Here is a 19,402-nt window from a genome sequence, read left to right on the forward strand (position 1 = left end):
CTCATCAATGGACAGATCAGGGAAACAGAAATTAAACAGAGACGTAGACAGACTAAGAGAAGTCATGAGCCAAATGGACTTAACGGATATTTATAGAACATTCTATCCTACAGCAAAAGGATATACCTTCTTCTCAGCTCCTCATGGTACTTTCTCCAAAATTGACCATATAGTTGGTCAAAAAACGGGCCTCAACAGGTACAGAAAGATAGAAATAATCCCATGCGTGCTATCAGACCACCACGGCAATGAATATCCTAGTAAGAGCACCAGTGGAAGGGGAAGCCCTGGGTCCTGCTAAGACTGAACCCCCAGTGAACTAGACTGTTGGGGGGAGGGCGGCAATGGGGGGAGGGTTGGGAGGGGAACACCCATAAGGAAGGGGAGGGGGGAGGGGGATGTTTGCCCGGAAACCAAAGAATTGTTATTAAGTATTAAATAAATTTTAAAAAAAAGAAAGGAAATGAACATCTTACTAAATAACAATCATCCATGTGATGGCTTTTTAACCTGAATCTGCTCAGCTATGTTCACAGCAGCCTTATTTGTAATAGTCAGAAACTGGAAACAAGACAGATGTCCCTTAACTGAAGACTAAATAAAGAAAATGTTGTTCATTTACACAAAAAAAAAAAAAAAGAAAATACCACCAGAATCAAAGTTTAGGTTGATGACAAATAGCACAAGTGCAAAGCACAAGATTTATTTAAATCTTATCCCATAAGGCTGTGAAAGAGACCTTTGTGGTAAACCAGCCAAGCAAAGCATTTTCCTGAATTATCTGCACAAAATGGGCCAGTGGGTGAGTAATAGCAGTTGCAGCAAACATTCTCCTCCTGGATGATTCCATAACGGAATGAGGTCTGATGATGGAATGGGAATGGTGTCATTTTAGGTTTCTTGATTAAAGGGTGTAGACATGATACACCAATGCCTGTTGTCAAAAAACAAAACAAAAGAAAACAAAACAGCAGCAGCAACAATAACAACAACAACAACAACCACCACCAGTGGGACCCCTGGACATATGTTTCTTGATGTATTATAGCTTCTGTAAAGAATGGGGGAGGGGAGTAATGGGGGGAGGTTTGGGAGTGGAACACTCATATAGAATGGGAGGGGGAGGGGTTGGGGGATGTTGGCATGGAAACCAGGAAAGGAAATAACATATGAAATGCAAATAAGAAATACCCAATTTAATAAAGATGAGAAAAAAAAGATATTTAATGGAAGGAAGAAGGCGTAAAAGGCTTCCTGTGGCAGGCAGAAATAACATCTTCTTGCCCTGAGGCCACTACCACCAAAGAAGACTGGGCCCAAAAGATTCCACGTGGGACCTGCTTCAAGTGTAGCAACACTGGCTCCTGAGCAAAGAACTGCTCCAAACCTCACCCACCACTGGGGCCCTGCCCAAACTTTGGACAAGCAGGAGACTGTAAAGTTGATTGAACCATCCTGTCTTGCCAAAGTAGATCAGTTCTCCAAGTTCCTCCTCCACAGGAAAATCTCTCAGATCTTCAGCACCTGGCATCCAAAGGCTAATGCTGCCCTGAGACTTCTGCCTTCAACAAAGGGGCAAATTTACCATGGAAGAGCTTAGGCTGACTGTCCAGGTAGCAGGTAAATCTTTGTCACTTTTAATTCATACAGAGGCCACTTGGTCTATATTCCCTTGCAGCTCTTATAAAACATGTTTCTTAGATCTCTGTGATGGGTGTTGATAGCCAGCCCCTCCGACCTAGGGCTCTAGGGACTGTATTCTGTATTCTGTGCTCTGTGCTCTGTACTCTCTGGGGCCACCTGATCGGTCACTCCTTCATCATTCTGTCTAATTGCCCAGGCCACTGGTTGGACAGGGCCTATCATGTCTAAATTATGCTTTAAGGTTTTTTTCATCCAACTCCTTCCTGAATGTTCCTTCTTCTCCCAACCTCTGAGGACAAGCCCCTGGGATTTAGCTTTCTTTTAAATACAAACTGAATATGTTTTTTCTATTTTATATTAAATAATTAAATTGTGCCTAACATGGGGAAAAACAGATGCTAAGACAAATACCACCTTTTGGTGCTTCATCTATTCAAAGTTTAAAAGCCTGCTTTCACCACTAAAACATTCTCACTTTACAATAACGTTGGGTAGAAAATATGTACCTAATGATGAGATGGGTTCAGATAAGATATATTAATCTAGTCTTAGTACAGTTATATGTACTGGCTACTAAAACTTTTTGAAAAATAATTAAGAGTTCTCTGCACCCAAATCCCGTGGGAGGGAGAGCTAAACCTTCAGAGAGGCAGAGACGCCTGGGAAACCAGAAGAGACTACACTCTGCCCACATCTCTGACTCCAGAGGAAAACACCAAACGCCATCTGGGACTCTGGTGCACCAGAGCTTCCAGAAACGGCGGTGCCGATCCTCCTCCTGGTTGCTGCCCCAGGGAGAACTCATAAGCAACACCCCACGAGCAAACTTGAGCCTCGGGACCACAGGTAAGACCAACTTTTCTGCTCCAAGCGACCTGCCTGGTGAACTCAGGGCACAGGCCCACAGGAACAGCTGAAGACCTGTAGAGAGGAAAAACTACACGGCCGAAAGCAGAACACGCTGTTCCCATAACTGGCTGAAAGAAAACAGGAAAACAGGTCTACAGCACTCCTGACACACAGGCTGATAGGACAGTCTAGCGACTGCCAGAAATAGCAGAACAAAGTAACACTAGAGATAATCTGATGGCGAGAGGCAAGCAAAGGAACCCAAGCAACAGAAACCAAGACTACATAGCAGCAGCGGAGCCCAATTCTCCCACCAAAGCAAACACGGAATATCCAAACACACCAGAAAAGCAAGATCTAGTTTCAAAATCATATTTGATCATGATGCTGGAGGACTTCAAGAAAGACATGAAGAACTCCCTTAGAGAAATGCAGGAAAACATAAATAAATAAGTAGAAACCCATAGAGAGGAGACACAAAAATCCCTGAAAGAATTCCAGGAAAACACAATCAAACAGTTGAAGGAATTAAAAATGGAAATAGAAGCAATCAAGAAAGAACACATGGAAACAACCCTGGATATAGAAAACCAAAGGAAGAGACAAGGAGCCATAAACACAAGCATCACCAACAGAATACAAGAGATAGAAGAGAGAATCTCAGGAGCAGAAGATTCCATAGAAATCATCGACACAACTGTCAAAGATAATGTAAAGCAGAAAAAGCTACTGGTCCAAAACATACAGGAAATCCAGGACTCAATGAGAAGATCAAACCTAAGAATAATAGGTACAGAAGAGAGTGAAGACTCCCAGCTCAAAGGACCAGTAAATATCTTCAACAAAATCATAGAAGAAAACTTCCCTAACCTAAAGAAAGAGATGTCCATAAACATACAAGAAGCCTACAGAACTCCAAATAGATTGGACCAGAAAAGAAACTCCTCCCACAACATAATAGTCAAAACACCAAATGCACAAAATAAAGAAAGAATATTAAAAGCAGTAAGGGGAAAAGGTCAAGTAACATATAAAGGCAGACCTATCGGAATCACACCAGACTTTTCGCCAGAGACTATGAAAGCCAGAAGATCCTGGACAGATGTCATATAGACCCTAAGAGAACACAAATGCCAGCCCAGGTTACTGTATCCTGCAAAACTCTCAATTAACATAGATGGAGAAACCAAGATATTCCATGACAAAACCAAATTTACACAATATCTTTCTACAAATCCAGCACTACAAAGGATAATAAATGGTAAAGCCCAACATAAGGAGGTAAGCTACACCATAGAAGAAGCAAGAAACTAATCGTCTTGGCAACAAAACAAAGAGAAGAAAAGCACACAAACATACCCTCACAACCAAATATGAATATAACAGGAAGCAATAATCACTATTCCTTAATATCTCTCAATATCAATGGCCTCAACACCCCAATAAAAAGACATAGATTAACAAACTGGATACGCAACGAGGACCCTGCATTCTGCTGCCTACAGGAAACACACCTCAGAGACAAAGACAGACACTACCTCAGAGTGAAAGGCTGGAAAACAACTTTCCAAGCAAATGGTTGGAAGAAACAAGCTGGAGTAGCCATTCTAATATCAAATAAAATCAATTTTCAACTAAAAGTCATCAAAAAAGATAAGGAAGGACACTTCATATTCATCAAAGGAAAAATCCACAAAGATGAACTCTCACTCCTAAATATCTATGCCCCAAATACAAGGGCACCTACATACGTAAAAGAAACCTTACTAAAGCTCAAAACACACATTGAACCTCACACAATAATAGTAGGAGATTTCAACACCCCACTCTCATCAATGGACAGATCAGGGAAACAGAAATTAAACAGAGACGTAGACAGACTAAGAGAAGTCATGAACCAAATGGACTTAACAGATATTTCTAGAACATTCTATCCTAAAGCAAAAGGAAATACATTCTTCTCAGCTCCTCATGGTACTTTCTCCAAAATTGACCATATAATTGGTCAAAAAACGGGCCTCAACAGGTACAGAAAGATAGAAATAATCCCATGCGTGCTATCAGACCACCACGGCCTAAAGCTGGTCTTCAATAACAATAAGGGAAGAACGCCCACATATATGTGGAAGTTGAACAATGCTCTACTCAACGATAACCTGGTCAAGGAAGAAATAAAGAAAGAAATTAAAGACTTCTTAGAACTTAATGAAAATGAAGGTACAACATATCCAAACTTATGGGACACAATGAAAGCTGTGCTAAGAGGAAAACTCATAGCTCTGAGTGCCTGCAGAAAGAAACAGGAGAGAGCATATGTCAGCAGCTTGACAGCACACCTAAAAGCTCTAGAACAAAAAGAAGCAAATACACCCAGCAGGAGTAGAAGGCAGGAAATAATCAAATTAAGAGCTGAAATTAACCAAGTAAAAACAAAAAGGACTACACAAAGAATCAACAGAACCAAAAGTTGGTTCTTTGAGAAAATCAACAAGATAGATAAACCCTTAGCCAGACTAACGAGACGACACTGAGAGTGTGTCCAAATTAACAAAATCAGAAATGAAAAGGGAGACATAACTACAGATTCAGAGGAAATTCAAAAAATCATCAGATCTTACTATAAAAGCCTATATTCAACAAAACTTGAAAATCTGCAGGAAATGGACAATTTCCTAGACAGATACCAGGTACCAAAGTTAAATCAGGAACAGATAAACCAGTTAAACAACCCCATAACTCCTCAGGAAATAGAAGCAGTCATTAAAGGTCTCCCAACCAAAAAGAGCCCAGGTCCAGATGGGTTTAGTGCAGAATTCTATCAGACCTTCATAGAAGACCTCATACCAATACTATCCAAACTATTCCACAAAATTGAAACAGATTGAGCATTACCAAATTCCTTCTATGAAGCCACAATTACTCTTATACCTAAACCACACAAAGACCCAACAAAGAAAGAGAACTTCAGACCAATTTTCCTTATGAATATCAACGCAAAAATACTCAATAAAATTCTGGCAAACCGAATCCAAGAGCACATCAAAACAATCATCCGAGGTTGGGGATTTGGCTCAGCGGTAGAGTGCTTGCCTAGCAACCGCAAGGCCCTGGGTTCGGTCCCCAGCTCCGAAAAAAAAAAAAAAAGAAAAGAAAAGAAAACAATCATCCACCATGATCAAGTAGGCTTCATCCCAGGCATGCAGGGATGGTTTAATATACGGAAAACCATCAACGTGATCCATTATATAAACAACCTGAAAGAACAAAACCACATGATCATTTCATTAGATGCATTTGACAAAATTCAACACCCCTTCATGATAAAAGTCCTGGAAAGAATAGGAATTCAAGGCCCATACCTAAACATAGTAAAAGCCATATACAGCAAACCAGTTGCTAACATTAAACTAAATGGAGAGAAACTTGAAGCAATCCCACTAAAATCGGGGACTAGACAAGGCTGCCCACTCTCTCCCTACTTATTCAATATAGTTCTTGAAGTTCTTGCCAGAGCAATCAGACAACAAAAGGAGGTCAAGGGGATACAGATCGGAAAAGAAGAAGTCAAAATATCACTATTTGCAGATGATATGATAGTATATTTAAGTGATCCCAAAAGTTCCACCAGAGAACTACTAAAGCTGATAAACAACTTCAGCAAAGTGGCTGGGTATAAAATTAACTCAAATGAATCAGTAGCCTTCCTCTACACAAAAGAGAAACAAGCCGAGAAAGAAATTAGGGAAACGACACCCTGCATAATAGACCCAAATAATATAAAGTACCTCGGTGTGACTTTAACCAAGCAAGTAGAAGATCTGTATGATAAGAACTTCAAGCCTCTGAAGAAAGAAATTGAAGAAGATCTCAGAAGATGGAAAGATCTCCCATGCTCATGGATTGGCAGGATTAATATAGTAAAAATGGCCATTTTACCAAAAGCGATCTACAGATTCAATGCAATCCCCACCAAAATACCAATCCAATTCTTCAAAGAGTTAGACAGAACAATTTGCAAATTCATCTGGAATAACAAAAAACCCAGGATAGCTAAAACTATTCTCAACAAAAAAAGGACTTCAGGGAGAATCACTATCCCTGAATTCAAGCAGTATTATAGAGCAATAGTGATAAAAACTGCATGGTATTGGTACAGAGACAGACAGATAGACCAATGGAACAGAATTGAAGACCGAGAAATGAACCCACACACCTATGGGCACTTGATTTTTGACAAAGGAGCCAAAACCATCCAATGGAAAAAAGATAGCATTTTCAGCAAATGGTGCCGGTTCAACTGGAGGGCAACATGTAGAAGAATGCAGATCGATCCATGCTTATCACCCTGTACAAAGCTTAAGTCCAAGTGGATCAAGGACCTCCACATCAAACCAGACACACTCAAACTAATAGAAGAAAAAGTCGGGAAGAGTCTTGAACACATTGGCAGTGGAGAAAATTTCCTGAACAAAACACCAATGGCTTACGCTCTAAGATCAAGAATCGACAAATGGGATTTCATAAAACTGCAAAGCTTCTGTAAGGCATAGGACACTGTGGTTAGGACAAAACAACAACCAACAGATTGGGAAAAGATCTTTACCAATCCTACTACTGATAGAGGGCTTATATCCAAAATATACAAAGAACTCAAGAAGATAGACTGCAGGGAGACAAATAACCCTATTAAAAGATGAGGTTCAGAGCTAAACAAAGAATTCACAGCTGAGGAATGCCGAATGCCTGAGAAACACCTAAAGAAATGTTCAACATCTTTAGTCATAAGGGAAATGCAAATCAAAACAACCCTGAGATTTCACCTCACACCAGTGAGAATGGCTAAGATCAAAAACTCAGGTGACAACAAATGCTGGCGAGGACGTGGAGAAAGAGGCCCCACATGTGGCCCATACATTAACAGCCACCCAATTAGACAAGATGGATGAAGCAAAGAAGTGCAGGCCGACAGGAGCCAGATGTAGATCTCTCCTGAGAGACACAGCCAGAATACAGCAAATACAGAGGCGAATGGCAGCAGCAAACCACTGAACTGAGAATAGGACCCCTGTTGAAGGAATCAGAGAAAGAACTGGAAGAGCTTGAAGGGGCTCGAGACCCCATATGAACAACAATGCCAGGCAACCAGAGCTTCCAGGGACTAAGCCACTACCTAAAGACTATACATGGTCTGACCCTGGACTCTGACCTCATAGGTAGCAATGAATATCCTAGTAAGAGCACCAGTAGAAGGGGAAGCCCTTGGTCCTGCTAAGACTGAACCCCCAGTGAACGTGATTATTGGGGGAAGGGCGGCAATGGGGGGAGGATGGGGAGGGGTATACCCATAAAGAAGGGGAGGGGGAGGGATTAGGGGCATGTTTGCCTGGAAACTGGGAAAGGGAATAACATTCGAAATGTAAATAAGAAATACTCAAGTTAATAAAAATATAAATAGATAAAATAAAAATAATTGAAATTATTAATAGTCATGGGCTGAAAAAATTTTAATTTCCTTTGCTTGTTTTCTTTTCTAAATATAGAATTTTAAAAGGACTTCTCTTTGTGCCGGAGACATCTCTGTTGTTCAGTCTATACCCACTGTTTCTTCTTCCAGTGGTGATGTGAGGACAATTGGGCCAAGGAAAGAGTGTTCATGTTTCTATCTCAGAACCGTCTTTCAGGCCCTCAAGCTCTTCCTCCCCTTTGTCCTCTTTCCTTCCAGAAGTTTTTGTCTTATTACAGATGCATGTTCGTGTTTATGTTGATAAATGTTCAGGGTTTGTTTTTGCTATGACTTGAAAGAGTGCACCTGCTTGAGATGTATGTGGACACGTATTAATGGCTTACCCTACGGTGAAGATTTCAAAGCAGATTAAAATGGCAGAGGTATTACTGACCTCTTCTCGTTAACTTTAAAACTTTCATGTAAGCTTCAGGGAGCCATGACTTGGTTCCATCTGCCACAGTTCAAACTGGAAAAAGAACCCTTGTCCAATAAGTACTCCTGTCAGTCAGAAGCTCAAACTTTCCTGCCTACCACCTGTTCCTAAGGGTGATTCCTTTCTTTGCCCTAGTCTTTAGGCTCTTTTACATCCTCCTAATTACAAGGACTATGGGTCAGGACTGAAAGTTTCAAATACATGTCCAAGATCTGCCTAAGTTCCTTAACTTTATCTCCTACCCATAGTCTATATCTATCCCAGAAGATTTCCACCTAACTGGCATATTCCATCCAGAAATCAACATTGGCTCTACTATTGCTCCAAAACAAGCTCGACTATCTAGCTGCAGTGCTACTACAAAACCAGAGGCCCCTTGATTTGCTGTCCCTCAATAAAAAAAAAAAAAGTTGTTGTTACTATGGGAACTAATCTGGCCAGCTCAACAAGAGTATTAAGAACCTACAGGAGCTGACATGCAGAACTGGACCCCTGGGAGCAGACTTCAGTACAGAACTTTCACTAACTTTTCCTTTGGGCTCTTGACTCATGCCTTTCCTCAGCCCTCTGACTTCTGTTTTCCCCAGAGTAAAAATTGCCCCCTATCTCTTCAGGTATTTTCAGGAAAGAATGAGCTGACCTGTTGTTTAGTGAACCCGATGCTTCTGACAGAATTCTCTCAGCTTTCATACCACTGCCTGCTAAATCGATCCTCTGCTTTGGCAGACCCCATTTCTGACATTCCTACTCAGCCAGAGTAGTCAGAAGACCACCAGCACCCCTTATCAGCAACAAATGGCTGCAATGTCAAAGTGCCAGAGCTGATGACAGTGACTTGACCCTGACCTGAACTGGGTTTTGCTAGGAAATAGAAACCTCCCGTGTTTCTCAGAAGCTCTTAAAAGCTGCCTGAATACTCCTGACCACAGCTATCAGCACCACATTTATCTTTTTAAAAAAGTCCCCAGGGTTGGGGATTTGACTCAGTGGTAGAGCGCTTGCCTAGCAAGTGCAAGGCCCTGGGTTCGGTCCCCAGCTCCGAAAAAAAAAAAAAAAAAAAGAAAGAAAAGAAAAGAAAAGAAAAAAGTCCCCCAATCTAACGACCTGGTTCCCCCTGGCAAGCCACTTGAGCAACCTCCTCTTGCCATTCTCCCATTTAAAAAAAACTGAACAAGCTTTTGCAGCTGCTGCTGTACTATATTGGCCAAAGCAGTTGGACAGATTTTTTTCTTTTAGTTAACTGTTCTTTCTCTCCACAGAGAAGGTAGTTGTTAGGTTTTGTTGGTGGTGGTGCGTTCTTACATTCTGTTCTCTGGGATATTTTTGTAAATAAGAATCTTATAATTTATCTTTATTTTATGTACATTGATGTTTTGCCTGCATGTGTGCTGTGTAAGGATGTCAGATCCTGGAGTTACAGACCATTGTGAGCCACCATGTGAGTGCTGGGAACTGAACCTGGATCCTCTGGAAGAGCAGTAAGTAATCTTAACTACTAAGCCATTTCTCCAGCCCCTAATTTTATAATAATAATAAAATCATTGTATGGAGATGGGACATATCTTTGCTATTGAATTTCTAAAAGCATAGTAGAGTTTGAAGGATACATGATGAGTCCTTGAAGAGTTTTAGAATTTTCACTGTATCTTGATCTGGTTGAGGGTTGCACTGTATGTCTTCATTGAGTTGTACACATTCATGCACCTTAACTTTGAGATTTTTATCTCTTTTGAAATTAAAACAGACAAATGGAGATGCTCAGAGCCCAAGTTTGTACCGTAATTGGGCTTCTGAGCATCTCTAATGATAAATCCAGGAAATGGTTGGATAAATACACTCCTTGCTGAACCATTAGTCTGCATCTCTATATCAAAACCTTTTGACTACCTCCAGCCCCATAAATTCCTCATCATTTATTACCAAATGCATCAGTGAGAAAATTTATCTTTAAACCATTTTAATAGGAACAGTAGGAAACTTACCTCACAAGGGACAGAAGGCATATCCGCTTACGCAAGTTAGGTGTACGGAACAAGTCCCACAGGGAAGATTTTGTCTGTGAGGCCTCCAGCTCCTCCTTCATGATTGTTCTCACAACCTTCAACAGCATTAATGAACTGTTTAGTTGTCACAAAGTGATGAGCACTGAGGGTATACTGGGCACCTGCAAAGAACTAGATCAATAGTTTCTGTTTCCGCTAGTGAAAAATATAAACATCAAAGAAATAATGTCAGCTATAAAAGGGGTAAGCAATATGAAACCAAAAGAGTTTTAAAACATCTGCAGTAAAGATATGTTAAGCAAGGAAGTATAGACAGATTCAGAATATTGAAGGTAGGGTACAGAGAGATACAGATTAGGAAGAAAAAACAAGTGATTACTCATTTAGATTGTAGTCTATAGAGGTTTGACCGGGAGGGTTCCCCATAGGCTCATGTATTTGAACACTGTTTAACAGATACAATGGCACAAGTAACCTCCCATAACCTATAACCTGTGTACCTCCCAGGAGATCTGTAGTAACCAAGACACAGGTGAGAATCTTGCCCAAATGTCCATGCCAGTTGGGACATCTACAGAACCCAGCTGACAGGGGTTCTACCTGCCCTCCTAGCTCCAACTTCCTTTGAGTCCACTTCTCTACTCAGGCCAGATCATCTGGTCTCATACCCTCCCACACACTACAGCCTGTCTGCCTCCCAGGATGTACACAGTAACCAGGGACACAGGAGGCCTATTCTAACAAGAGACACGGGAGGCCCACCCTGACCAGAGACAGCACTGCCTGCCTAAAAGGAAATGAACATTAACCCAGGATCTAAGAGCTCTACTTGACTCCAAGGAATCTTGCTCCAGTCAGAGATACCCAGGCCAGTTAACATCGGAATAATCGGATGGCATGCGCAAGACTATAAATGACAGAACTTAATGTAATTTAGCACCATCAGAACCCAGTTATCCCACAACAGCAAGCCCTGGTTACATTAACATGACTGAAAAGCAAGATAATGACCTAAAATTCCATCTCATGAAGATGATAGAGGCCTTCAATGAGGATATAAATAACTCCATTAAAGAAATACAGGAAAACAGAGTCAGACGGGTAGAAAGTCTTAAAGAAGAAACAAATCCCTTAAAGAAATACAGGAAAATAAATCAAGCAAGTGAGGGAATTGAACGAGATGGCCTGAGAACCAAAAATAGAAACAATTATGAAAACACAAAAGGAGGCAACCCTGGAGATGGACAATTTAGGAAAGTGGTCAGGAGCTACAGGTGCAAGTATTACCAACAAAATACAAGACATAGAAGAGAGAGTCTCGGGTGTAGAAGATACCATAGAAGATATTGACACAATGGTTAAAGAAAATACACAGTGCAAAAAGCTCCTATCTCAAAATATTCAGGAAATTTAGGACACAAAGAAAAGACCAAACCTAAGGATAATAGGTGTAGAAGAGAATGAAGATTCCCAACTCAAAGGATCATTAAATATCTTCAACAAAATCATAGATGAAAACTTTCCTAGAAAGAGATGAGATGGCCAAAAATGTAAAAGAAGCATACAGAACACCAAGTAGATTGGACCAGAAAAGAAATTTCTCCCACCACATAAGAATTGAAAGATTAAATACTCAGAACAAAGACCAAATATTAAAAGCCGTAACAGAAAAAGGTCAAGTAACTTATAAAGGCAGGCCTATCAGAATTATACCAGACTTCTAAACTGAGACTCTAAAAGACAGAAGGACCTAGACAAATGTCATCTAGACCCTAAGAGAACACAAATGCCAGCCTAGGATACTATACCCAACAAAACTCTCAATCACCATAGATGGAGAAACCAAGATATTTTGTGACAAAACCAAATTTAGACAATATTTTCCATTAATCCAGCCCTACGGAGGATACTGGAAGGAAATCTCCAACACAAGGAGGGAAACTACATCTAAGAAAACGCATCTTACAACAAACCCAGAAGAGAATCATACATACATACATACTATCACTTCCAGCAACAAAAATAATAGGAACTAGCAATCATCTATCTGTAACAGCTCTCAACATCAATGGACTCAACTACCCAGTAAAAAGGCACAGACTAACAGACTGGATACATAAACAGGATCTAGCATTTTGCTGCATACAAGAAACATATCTCAGCGACAACGGCAGACACTACCTCAGAATAAAAACTTTTCCAAGCAAATGATCCCAAGGAACAAGCTAGTGTTGCCATCCTAATATCCAATAAAATAGATTTTCAACCAAAAGTTATCAAACCGTATGCGGAAGGATGCTTCATATTCATCAAAGGAAAAATCCACCAAGAGGAATTCTCAATTCTGAACATCTACGCCCCAAATGCAAGTGTACCCACATTCATAAAGGAGACTTTACTAAAGTCAAAGCACACATTGAAACTCACAAAACTCCAATACCCCGTTCTCACCAATGGACTGGTCACTGAAACAGAAACTAAGCAGACACAAAGAAACCGACCAAAGTTACGAACCAAATGAATTTAACAGATATCTACAGAACATTTCAACCCAAACCAAGAGAATATACCTTTTTCTCAGAACCTCATGGAAACTTCTCCAAAACTGACCATATAATCGAACACAGAACAAAACTCAACAGATTCAAGAAGATTGAAATAACCTCGTGCTTTCTATCAGATCACCACAGACTAAGGCTAGACTTCAACAACAACGAAAACAAAGAAAGCCATGGAAATGGAACAACTCTCTGCTCTATGATAACTCTGTCAGGAAAGGAATAAAGAAGGAAATCAAAGACTTTATAGAATTCAATGAAAATGAAGAAGCATCATGCCTAAAATTATGAGACACAATGAAAGCCGTGTTAAGGGGAAAAGTCACAGTACTAAGTGCCTCCGTGAAGAAATTGGAGAAATACCATACAAGCAACTTAACAGCACATCTGAAAGTGCTATAAATGAAAGAAGCAGACACACCCATGAGGAGTGGACAGCAGGAAATAATCAAACTCAGGACTGAAATCAACCATGTAGAAACAAAAGCACCATACAAAGAATCAACAAAACCAGGAACTGATTCTTTGAGAAAAATCTACAAGATAGATAAACCCTTAACCAAACTAAAGGGCCCAGAGGCAGTATCCAAATTAACAAAATCAGAAATGAAAAGGGAGTCATAACAACAGAAACTGAGGAAATTCAAAAAAAAAACCATCAGAACCTACTACAAAAGCCTATACCCAACATAACTGGAAAATCTAGATGAAATGGATGATTTTCTAGACAGATACCACATACAAAGTTAAATCAAGATCAGGTAAACTGTCTAAACAATCCCATCACCCCTAAAGAAATATAGTCATTAAAAACCTCCCAACCAAAAAGAGCCTACGGCAAGATGCTTTTAGTGCAGAATTCTGCCAGACCTTTAAAGAAGAGCTAATACCAATATTCCCCAAACTATTTCACAAAATAGAAACAGAAGACCACTATAGCTCATCCTATGAAGCCACAGTTACTCTAATACCTAAACCACATGAAGACCCAAAAAGGAAGAAAATTTTAGACCAATTTTGCTTATGAATATCAATGCAAAATTACTCAATGAAATTCGTACAAACCAAATCCAAGAACACATCAAAACGAACCTTCATCAAGATCAAGTAGGCTTCATCCCCAGGGAATGCTGGGATGGTTCAATAAATGAAAATTCATCAGCCTAATATACTATTTAAACATGCATAGCTTCATTAGATGCTAAAAATGTCTTCTACAAAATACAACACCCCTTCATGTTAAAAAGTCCTAGAGAGATCAGGAATTCATGGCACATACTTAACTATAATAAAAGCAATATATAGCAAACTAACAGCCAACATCAAATTAAGTGGAGTGAAACTGGACGCAATCCCACTAAACTCCAGGACAAGACAACGTTGCCCACTCTCTCCCTATCTAATCCATATTGTACTTAAAGTTCTAGCTAGAGCAATTAGAAAACAGGATATCAAAGGGATACAAATTGAAAAGGAAAAAGTCCAAGTACCACTATTTGCAGATGATATGATTGTATACAAAACTGACCCCCAAAATTCCACCAAAGAATTACTGCAGGTGATTAAAAAACTACAGCAAAGTAGAGGGTTATAAAATTAACTCAAGCAAATCAGTAGCCTTCCTTTACACAAATGATAAACAGGCTTAGAAAGAAATTAGGGAAACAATACCTTTCACAATAGCCATAAATAATATAAAATATCTTGGGATAACTTGAACCAAGCAAGTGAAATATCTATATGACAAGAAGTTCAAATACCGCGGCCTGCAGCAGCTCTCTGCTCCCAGACCCCGAGAGAGAGAGACCCAACCGCCTGGTCAGGTGGGCACTCCTGAGGCTGCAGAGCGGAAGAGACCACCAACACTGCTCACCCCTGCCCACATCCCTACCCCAAGAGGAAACTGTATAAGGCCTCTGGGCTCCCGTGGGGGAGGGCCCAGGAGCGGCAGGACCCCTGCTTGAGACACCGCCGGAACCTGAAGGAAACAGACCGGATAAACAGTTCTCTGCACCCAAATCCCATGGGAGGGAGAGCTAAACCTTCAGAGAGGCAGACAAGCCTGGGAAACCAGAAGAGACTGCTCTCTACACACACATCTCGGACGCCAGAGGAAAAAGCCAAAGACCATCTGGAACCCTGGTGCACGGAAGCTCCCGGAAGTGGCGGCACAGGTCTTCCTGGTTGCTGCCACTGCAGAGTGCCCGTAGGCAGCACCCCAAGAGCGAACTTGAGCCTTGGGACCACAGGTAAGACCAAATTTTCTGCTGCAAGAAAGCTGCCTGGTGAACTCAAGACACAGGCCCACAGGAACAGCTGAAGACCTGTAGAGAGGAAAAACTACACGCCCGAAAGCAGAACACTCTGTCCCCATAACTGACTGAAAGAGAGGAAAACAGGTCTACAGCACTCCTGACACACAGGCTTATAGGACAGTCTAGCCACTGTCAGAAATAGCAGAACAAAGTAACACTAGAGATAATCTGATGGCGAGAGGCAAGTGCAGGAACCCAAGCAACAGAAACCAAGACTACATGGCACCATCGGAGCCCAATTCTCCCATCAAAACAAACATGGAATATCCAAACACACCAGAAAAGCAAGATCTAGTTTCAAAATCATTTTTGATCATGATGCTGGAGGACTTCAAGAAAGACGTGAAGAACTCCCTTAGAGAACAAGTAGAAGCCTACAGAGAGGAATCGCAAAAATGCCTGAAAGAATTCCAGGAAAACATAAATAAACAAGTAGAAGCCCATAGAGAGGAGACACAAAAATCCCTGAAAGAATTCCAGGAAAACACAATCAAACAGTTGAAGGAATTAAAAATGGAAATAGAAGCAATCAAGAAAGAACACATGGAAACAACCCTGGATATAGAAAACCAAAAGAAGAGACAAGGAGCTGCAGATACAAGCTTCACCAACAGAATACAAGAGATGGAAGAGAGAATCTCAGGAGCAGAAGATTCCATAGAAATCATTGACTCAACTGTCAAAGATAATGTAAAGCGTAAAAAGCTACTGGTCCAAAACATACAGGAAATCCAGGACTCAATGAGAAGTTCAAACCTAAGGATAATAGGTATAGAAGAGAGTGAAGACTCCCAGCTCAAAGGACCAGTAAATATCTTCAACAAAATCATAGAAGAAAACTTCCCTAACCTAAAAAAAGAGATACCCATAGACATACAAGAAGCCTACAGAACTCCAAATAGATTGGACCAGAAAAGAAACACCTCCCGTCACATAATAGTCAAAACACCAAACGCACAAAATAAAGAAAGAATATTAAAAGCAGTAAGAGAAAAAGGTCAAGTAACATATAAAGGCACACCAGACTTCTCGCCAGAAACTATGAAGGCCAGAAGACCCTGGACTGATGTCATACAGACCCTAAGAGAACACAAATGCCAGCCCAGGTTACTGTATCCTGCAAAACTCTCAATTAACATTGATGGAGAAACCAAGATATTTCATGACAAAACCAAATTTACACAATATCTTTCTACAAATCCAGCACTACAAAGGATAATAAATGGTAAAGCCCAACATAAGGAGGCAAGCTATACCCTAGAAGAAGCAAGAAACTAATCGTCTTGGCAACAAAACAAAGAGAATGAAAGCACACAAACATAACCTCACATCCAAATATGAATATAACAAGAAGCAATAATCACTATTCCTTAATATCTCTCAATATCAATGGCCTCAACTCCCCAATAAAAAGACATAGATTAGCAAACTGGATACGCAACGAGGACCCTGCATTCTGCTGCCTACAGGAAACACACCTCAGAGACAAAGACAGACACTACCTCAGAGTGAAAGGCTGGAAAACAACTTTCCAAGCAAATGGTCAGAATAAGCAAGCTGGAGTAGCAATTCTAATATCAAATAAAATCAATTTCCAACTAAAAGTCATCAAAAAAGATAAGGAAGGACACTTCACATTCATCAAAGGAAAAATCCACCAAGATGAACTCTCAATCCTAAATATCTATGCCCCAAATACAAGGGCACCTACATACGTAAAAGAAACCTTACTAAAGCTCAAAACACATATTGCACCTCACACAATAATAGTGGGAGATTTCAACACCCCACTCTCATCAATGGACAGATCATGGAAACAGAAATTAAACAGTGATGTCGACAGACTAAGAGAAGTCATGAGCCAAATGGACTTAACGGATATTTATAGAACATTCTATCCTAAAGCAAAAGGATATACCTTCTTCTAAGCTCCTCATGGTACTTTCTCCAAAATTGACCATATAGTTGGTCAAAAAACGGGCCTCAACAGGTACAGAAAGATAGAAATCATCCCATGCGTGCTATCAGACCAACACGGCCTAAAACTTGTCTTCAATAACAATAAGGGAAGAATGCCCACATATACGTGGAAATTGAACAATGCTCTACTCAATGATAACCTGGTCAAGGAAGAAATAAAGAAAGAAATTAAAAAACTTTTTAGAATTTAATGAAAATGAAGGTACAACATACCCAAACTTATGGGACACAATGAAAGCTGTGCTAAGAGGAAAACTCATAGCGCTGAGTGCCTGCAGAAAGAAACAGGAAAGAGCATATGTCAGCAGCTTGACAGCACACCTAAAAGCTCTAGAACAAAAAGAAGCAAATACACCCAGGAGGAGTAGAAGGCAGGAAATAATCAAACTCAGAGCTGAAATCAACCAAGTAGAAACAAAAAGGACCATAGAAAGAATCAACAGAACCAAAAGTTGGTTCTTTGAGAAAATCAACAAGATAGATAAACCCTTAGCCAGACTAACGAGAGGACACAGAGAGTGAGTCCAAATTAACAAAATCAGAAATGAAAAGGGAGACATAACTACAGATTCAGAGGAAATTCAAAAAATCATCAGATCTTACTATAAAAACCTATATTCAACAAAATTTGAAAATCTTCAGGAAATGGACAATTTCCTAGACAGATACCAGGTATCAAAGTTAAATCAGGAACAGATAAACCAGTTAAACAACCCCATAACTCCTAAGGAAATAGAAGCAGTCATTAAAGGTCTCCCAACCAAAAAGAGCCCAGGTCCAGACGGGTTTAGTGCAGAATTCTATCAAACCTTCATAGAAGACCTCATACCAATATTATCCAAACTATTCCACAAAATTGAAACAGATGGAGCCCTACCGAATTCCTTCTACGAAGCCACAATTACTCTTATACCTAAACCACACAAAGACACAACAAACCGAATTCAAGAGCACATCAAAACAATCATCCACCATGATCAAGTAGGCTTCATCCCAGGCATGCAGGGATGGTTTAATATACGGAAAACCATCAACGTGATCCATTATATAAACAAACTGAAAGAACAGAACCACATGATCATTTCATTAGATGCTGAGAAAGCATTTGACAAAATTCAACACCCCTTCATGATAAAAGTCCTGGAAAGAATAGGAATTCAAGGCCCATACCTAAACATAGTAAAAGCCATATACAGCAAACCAGTTGCTAACATTAAACTAAATGGAGAGAAACTTGAAGCAATCCCACTAAAATCAGGGACTAGACAAGGCTGCCCACTCTCTCCCTACTTTTTTTAAATATTTTATTTATTTATTTATTTATTTATTTATTTATTTATTTATTTATTTTGGAGCTGAGTATTTATTTTATTTATATATATATTTATATATGTACACTGTAGCTGTCTTCAGACACCAGAAGAGGGCATCAGATCTCATTACAGATGGTTGTGAGCCACCATGTGGTTGCTGGGATTTGAACTCAGGACCTCGGGAAGAGCAGTCGGTGCTCTTAACCACTGAGCCATCTCTCCAGCCCCACTCTCTCCCTACTTATTCAATATAGTTCTTGAAGTTCTAGCCAGAGCAATCAGACAACAAAAGGAGATCAAAGGGATACAGATCGGAAAAGAAGAGGTCAAAATATCACTATTTGCAGATGACATGATAGTATATATTAAGTGATCCCAAAAGTTCCACCAGAGAACTACTAAAGCTGATAAACAACTTCAGCAAAGTGGCTGGGTATAAAATTAACTCAAATAAATCAGTTGCCTTCCTCTATACAAAAGAGAAACAAGCCGAGAAAGAAATTAGGGAAGCGACACCCTTCATAATAGACCCAAATAATATAAAGTACCTCGGTGTGACTTTAACCAAGCAAGTAAAAGATCTGTACAATAAGAACTTCAAGACACTGAGGAAAGAAATTGAAGAAGACCTCAGAAGATGGAAAGATCTCCCATGCTCATGGATTGGCAGGACACACTCAAACTAATAGAAGAAAAACTAGGGAAACATCTGGAACACATGGGCACTGGAAAAAAATTTCCTGAACAAAACACCAATGGCTTATGCTCTAAGATCAAGAATCGACAAATGGGATCTCATAA

General features: G+C 40.1%; 1 protein-coding gene across 5 annotated transcripts in view; it reads right to left on the bottom strand.

Annotated features, from left to right (window-relative positions):
• Window positions 1–19,402, bottom strand: part of Slc22a25 (solute carrier family 22, member 25) — a 159,826-nt gene that overhangs the window by 52,919 nt on the left and 87,505 nt on the right. For all 5 annotated transcript variants that reach the window (NM_138908.3, XM_087610902.1, XM_087610930.1 and 2 more), the window contains one exon: window positions 10,415–10,530. In NM_138908.3, coding sequence (NP_620263.1) covers window positions 10,415–10,530 — 116 coding nt within the window. The remainder of the gene's footprint in view (window positions 1–10,414; window positions 10,531–19,402) is intronic.

Source organism: Rattus norvegicus, chromosome 1 (assembly GCF_021556685.1).
Source record: "Rattus norvegicus strain SHRSP/BbbUtx chromosome 1, alternate assembly SHRSP_T2T, whole genome shotgun sequence".
NCBI classification, from domain to species: domain Eukaryota; kingdom Metazoa; phylum Chordata; class Mammalia; order Rodentia; family Muridae; genus Rattus; species Rattus norvegicus.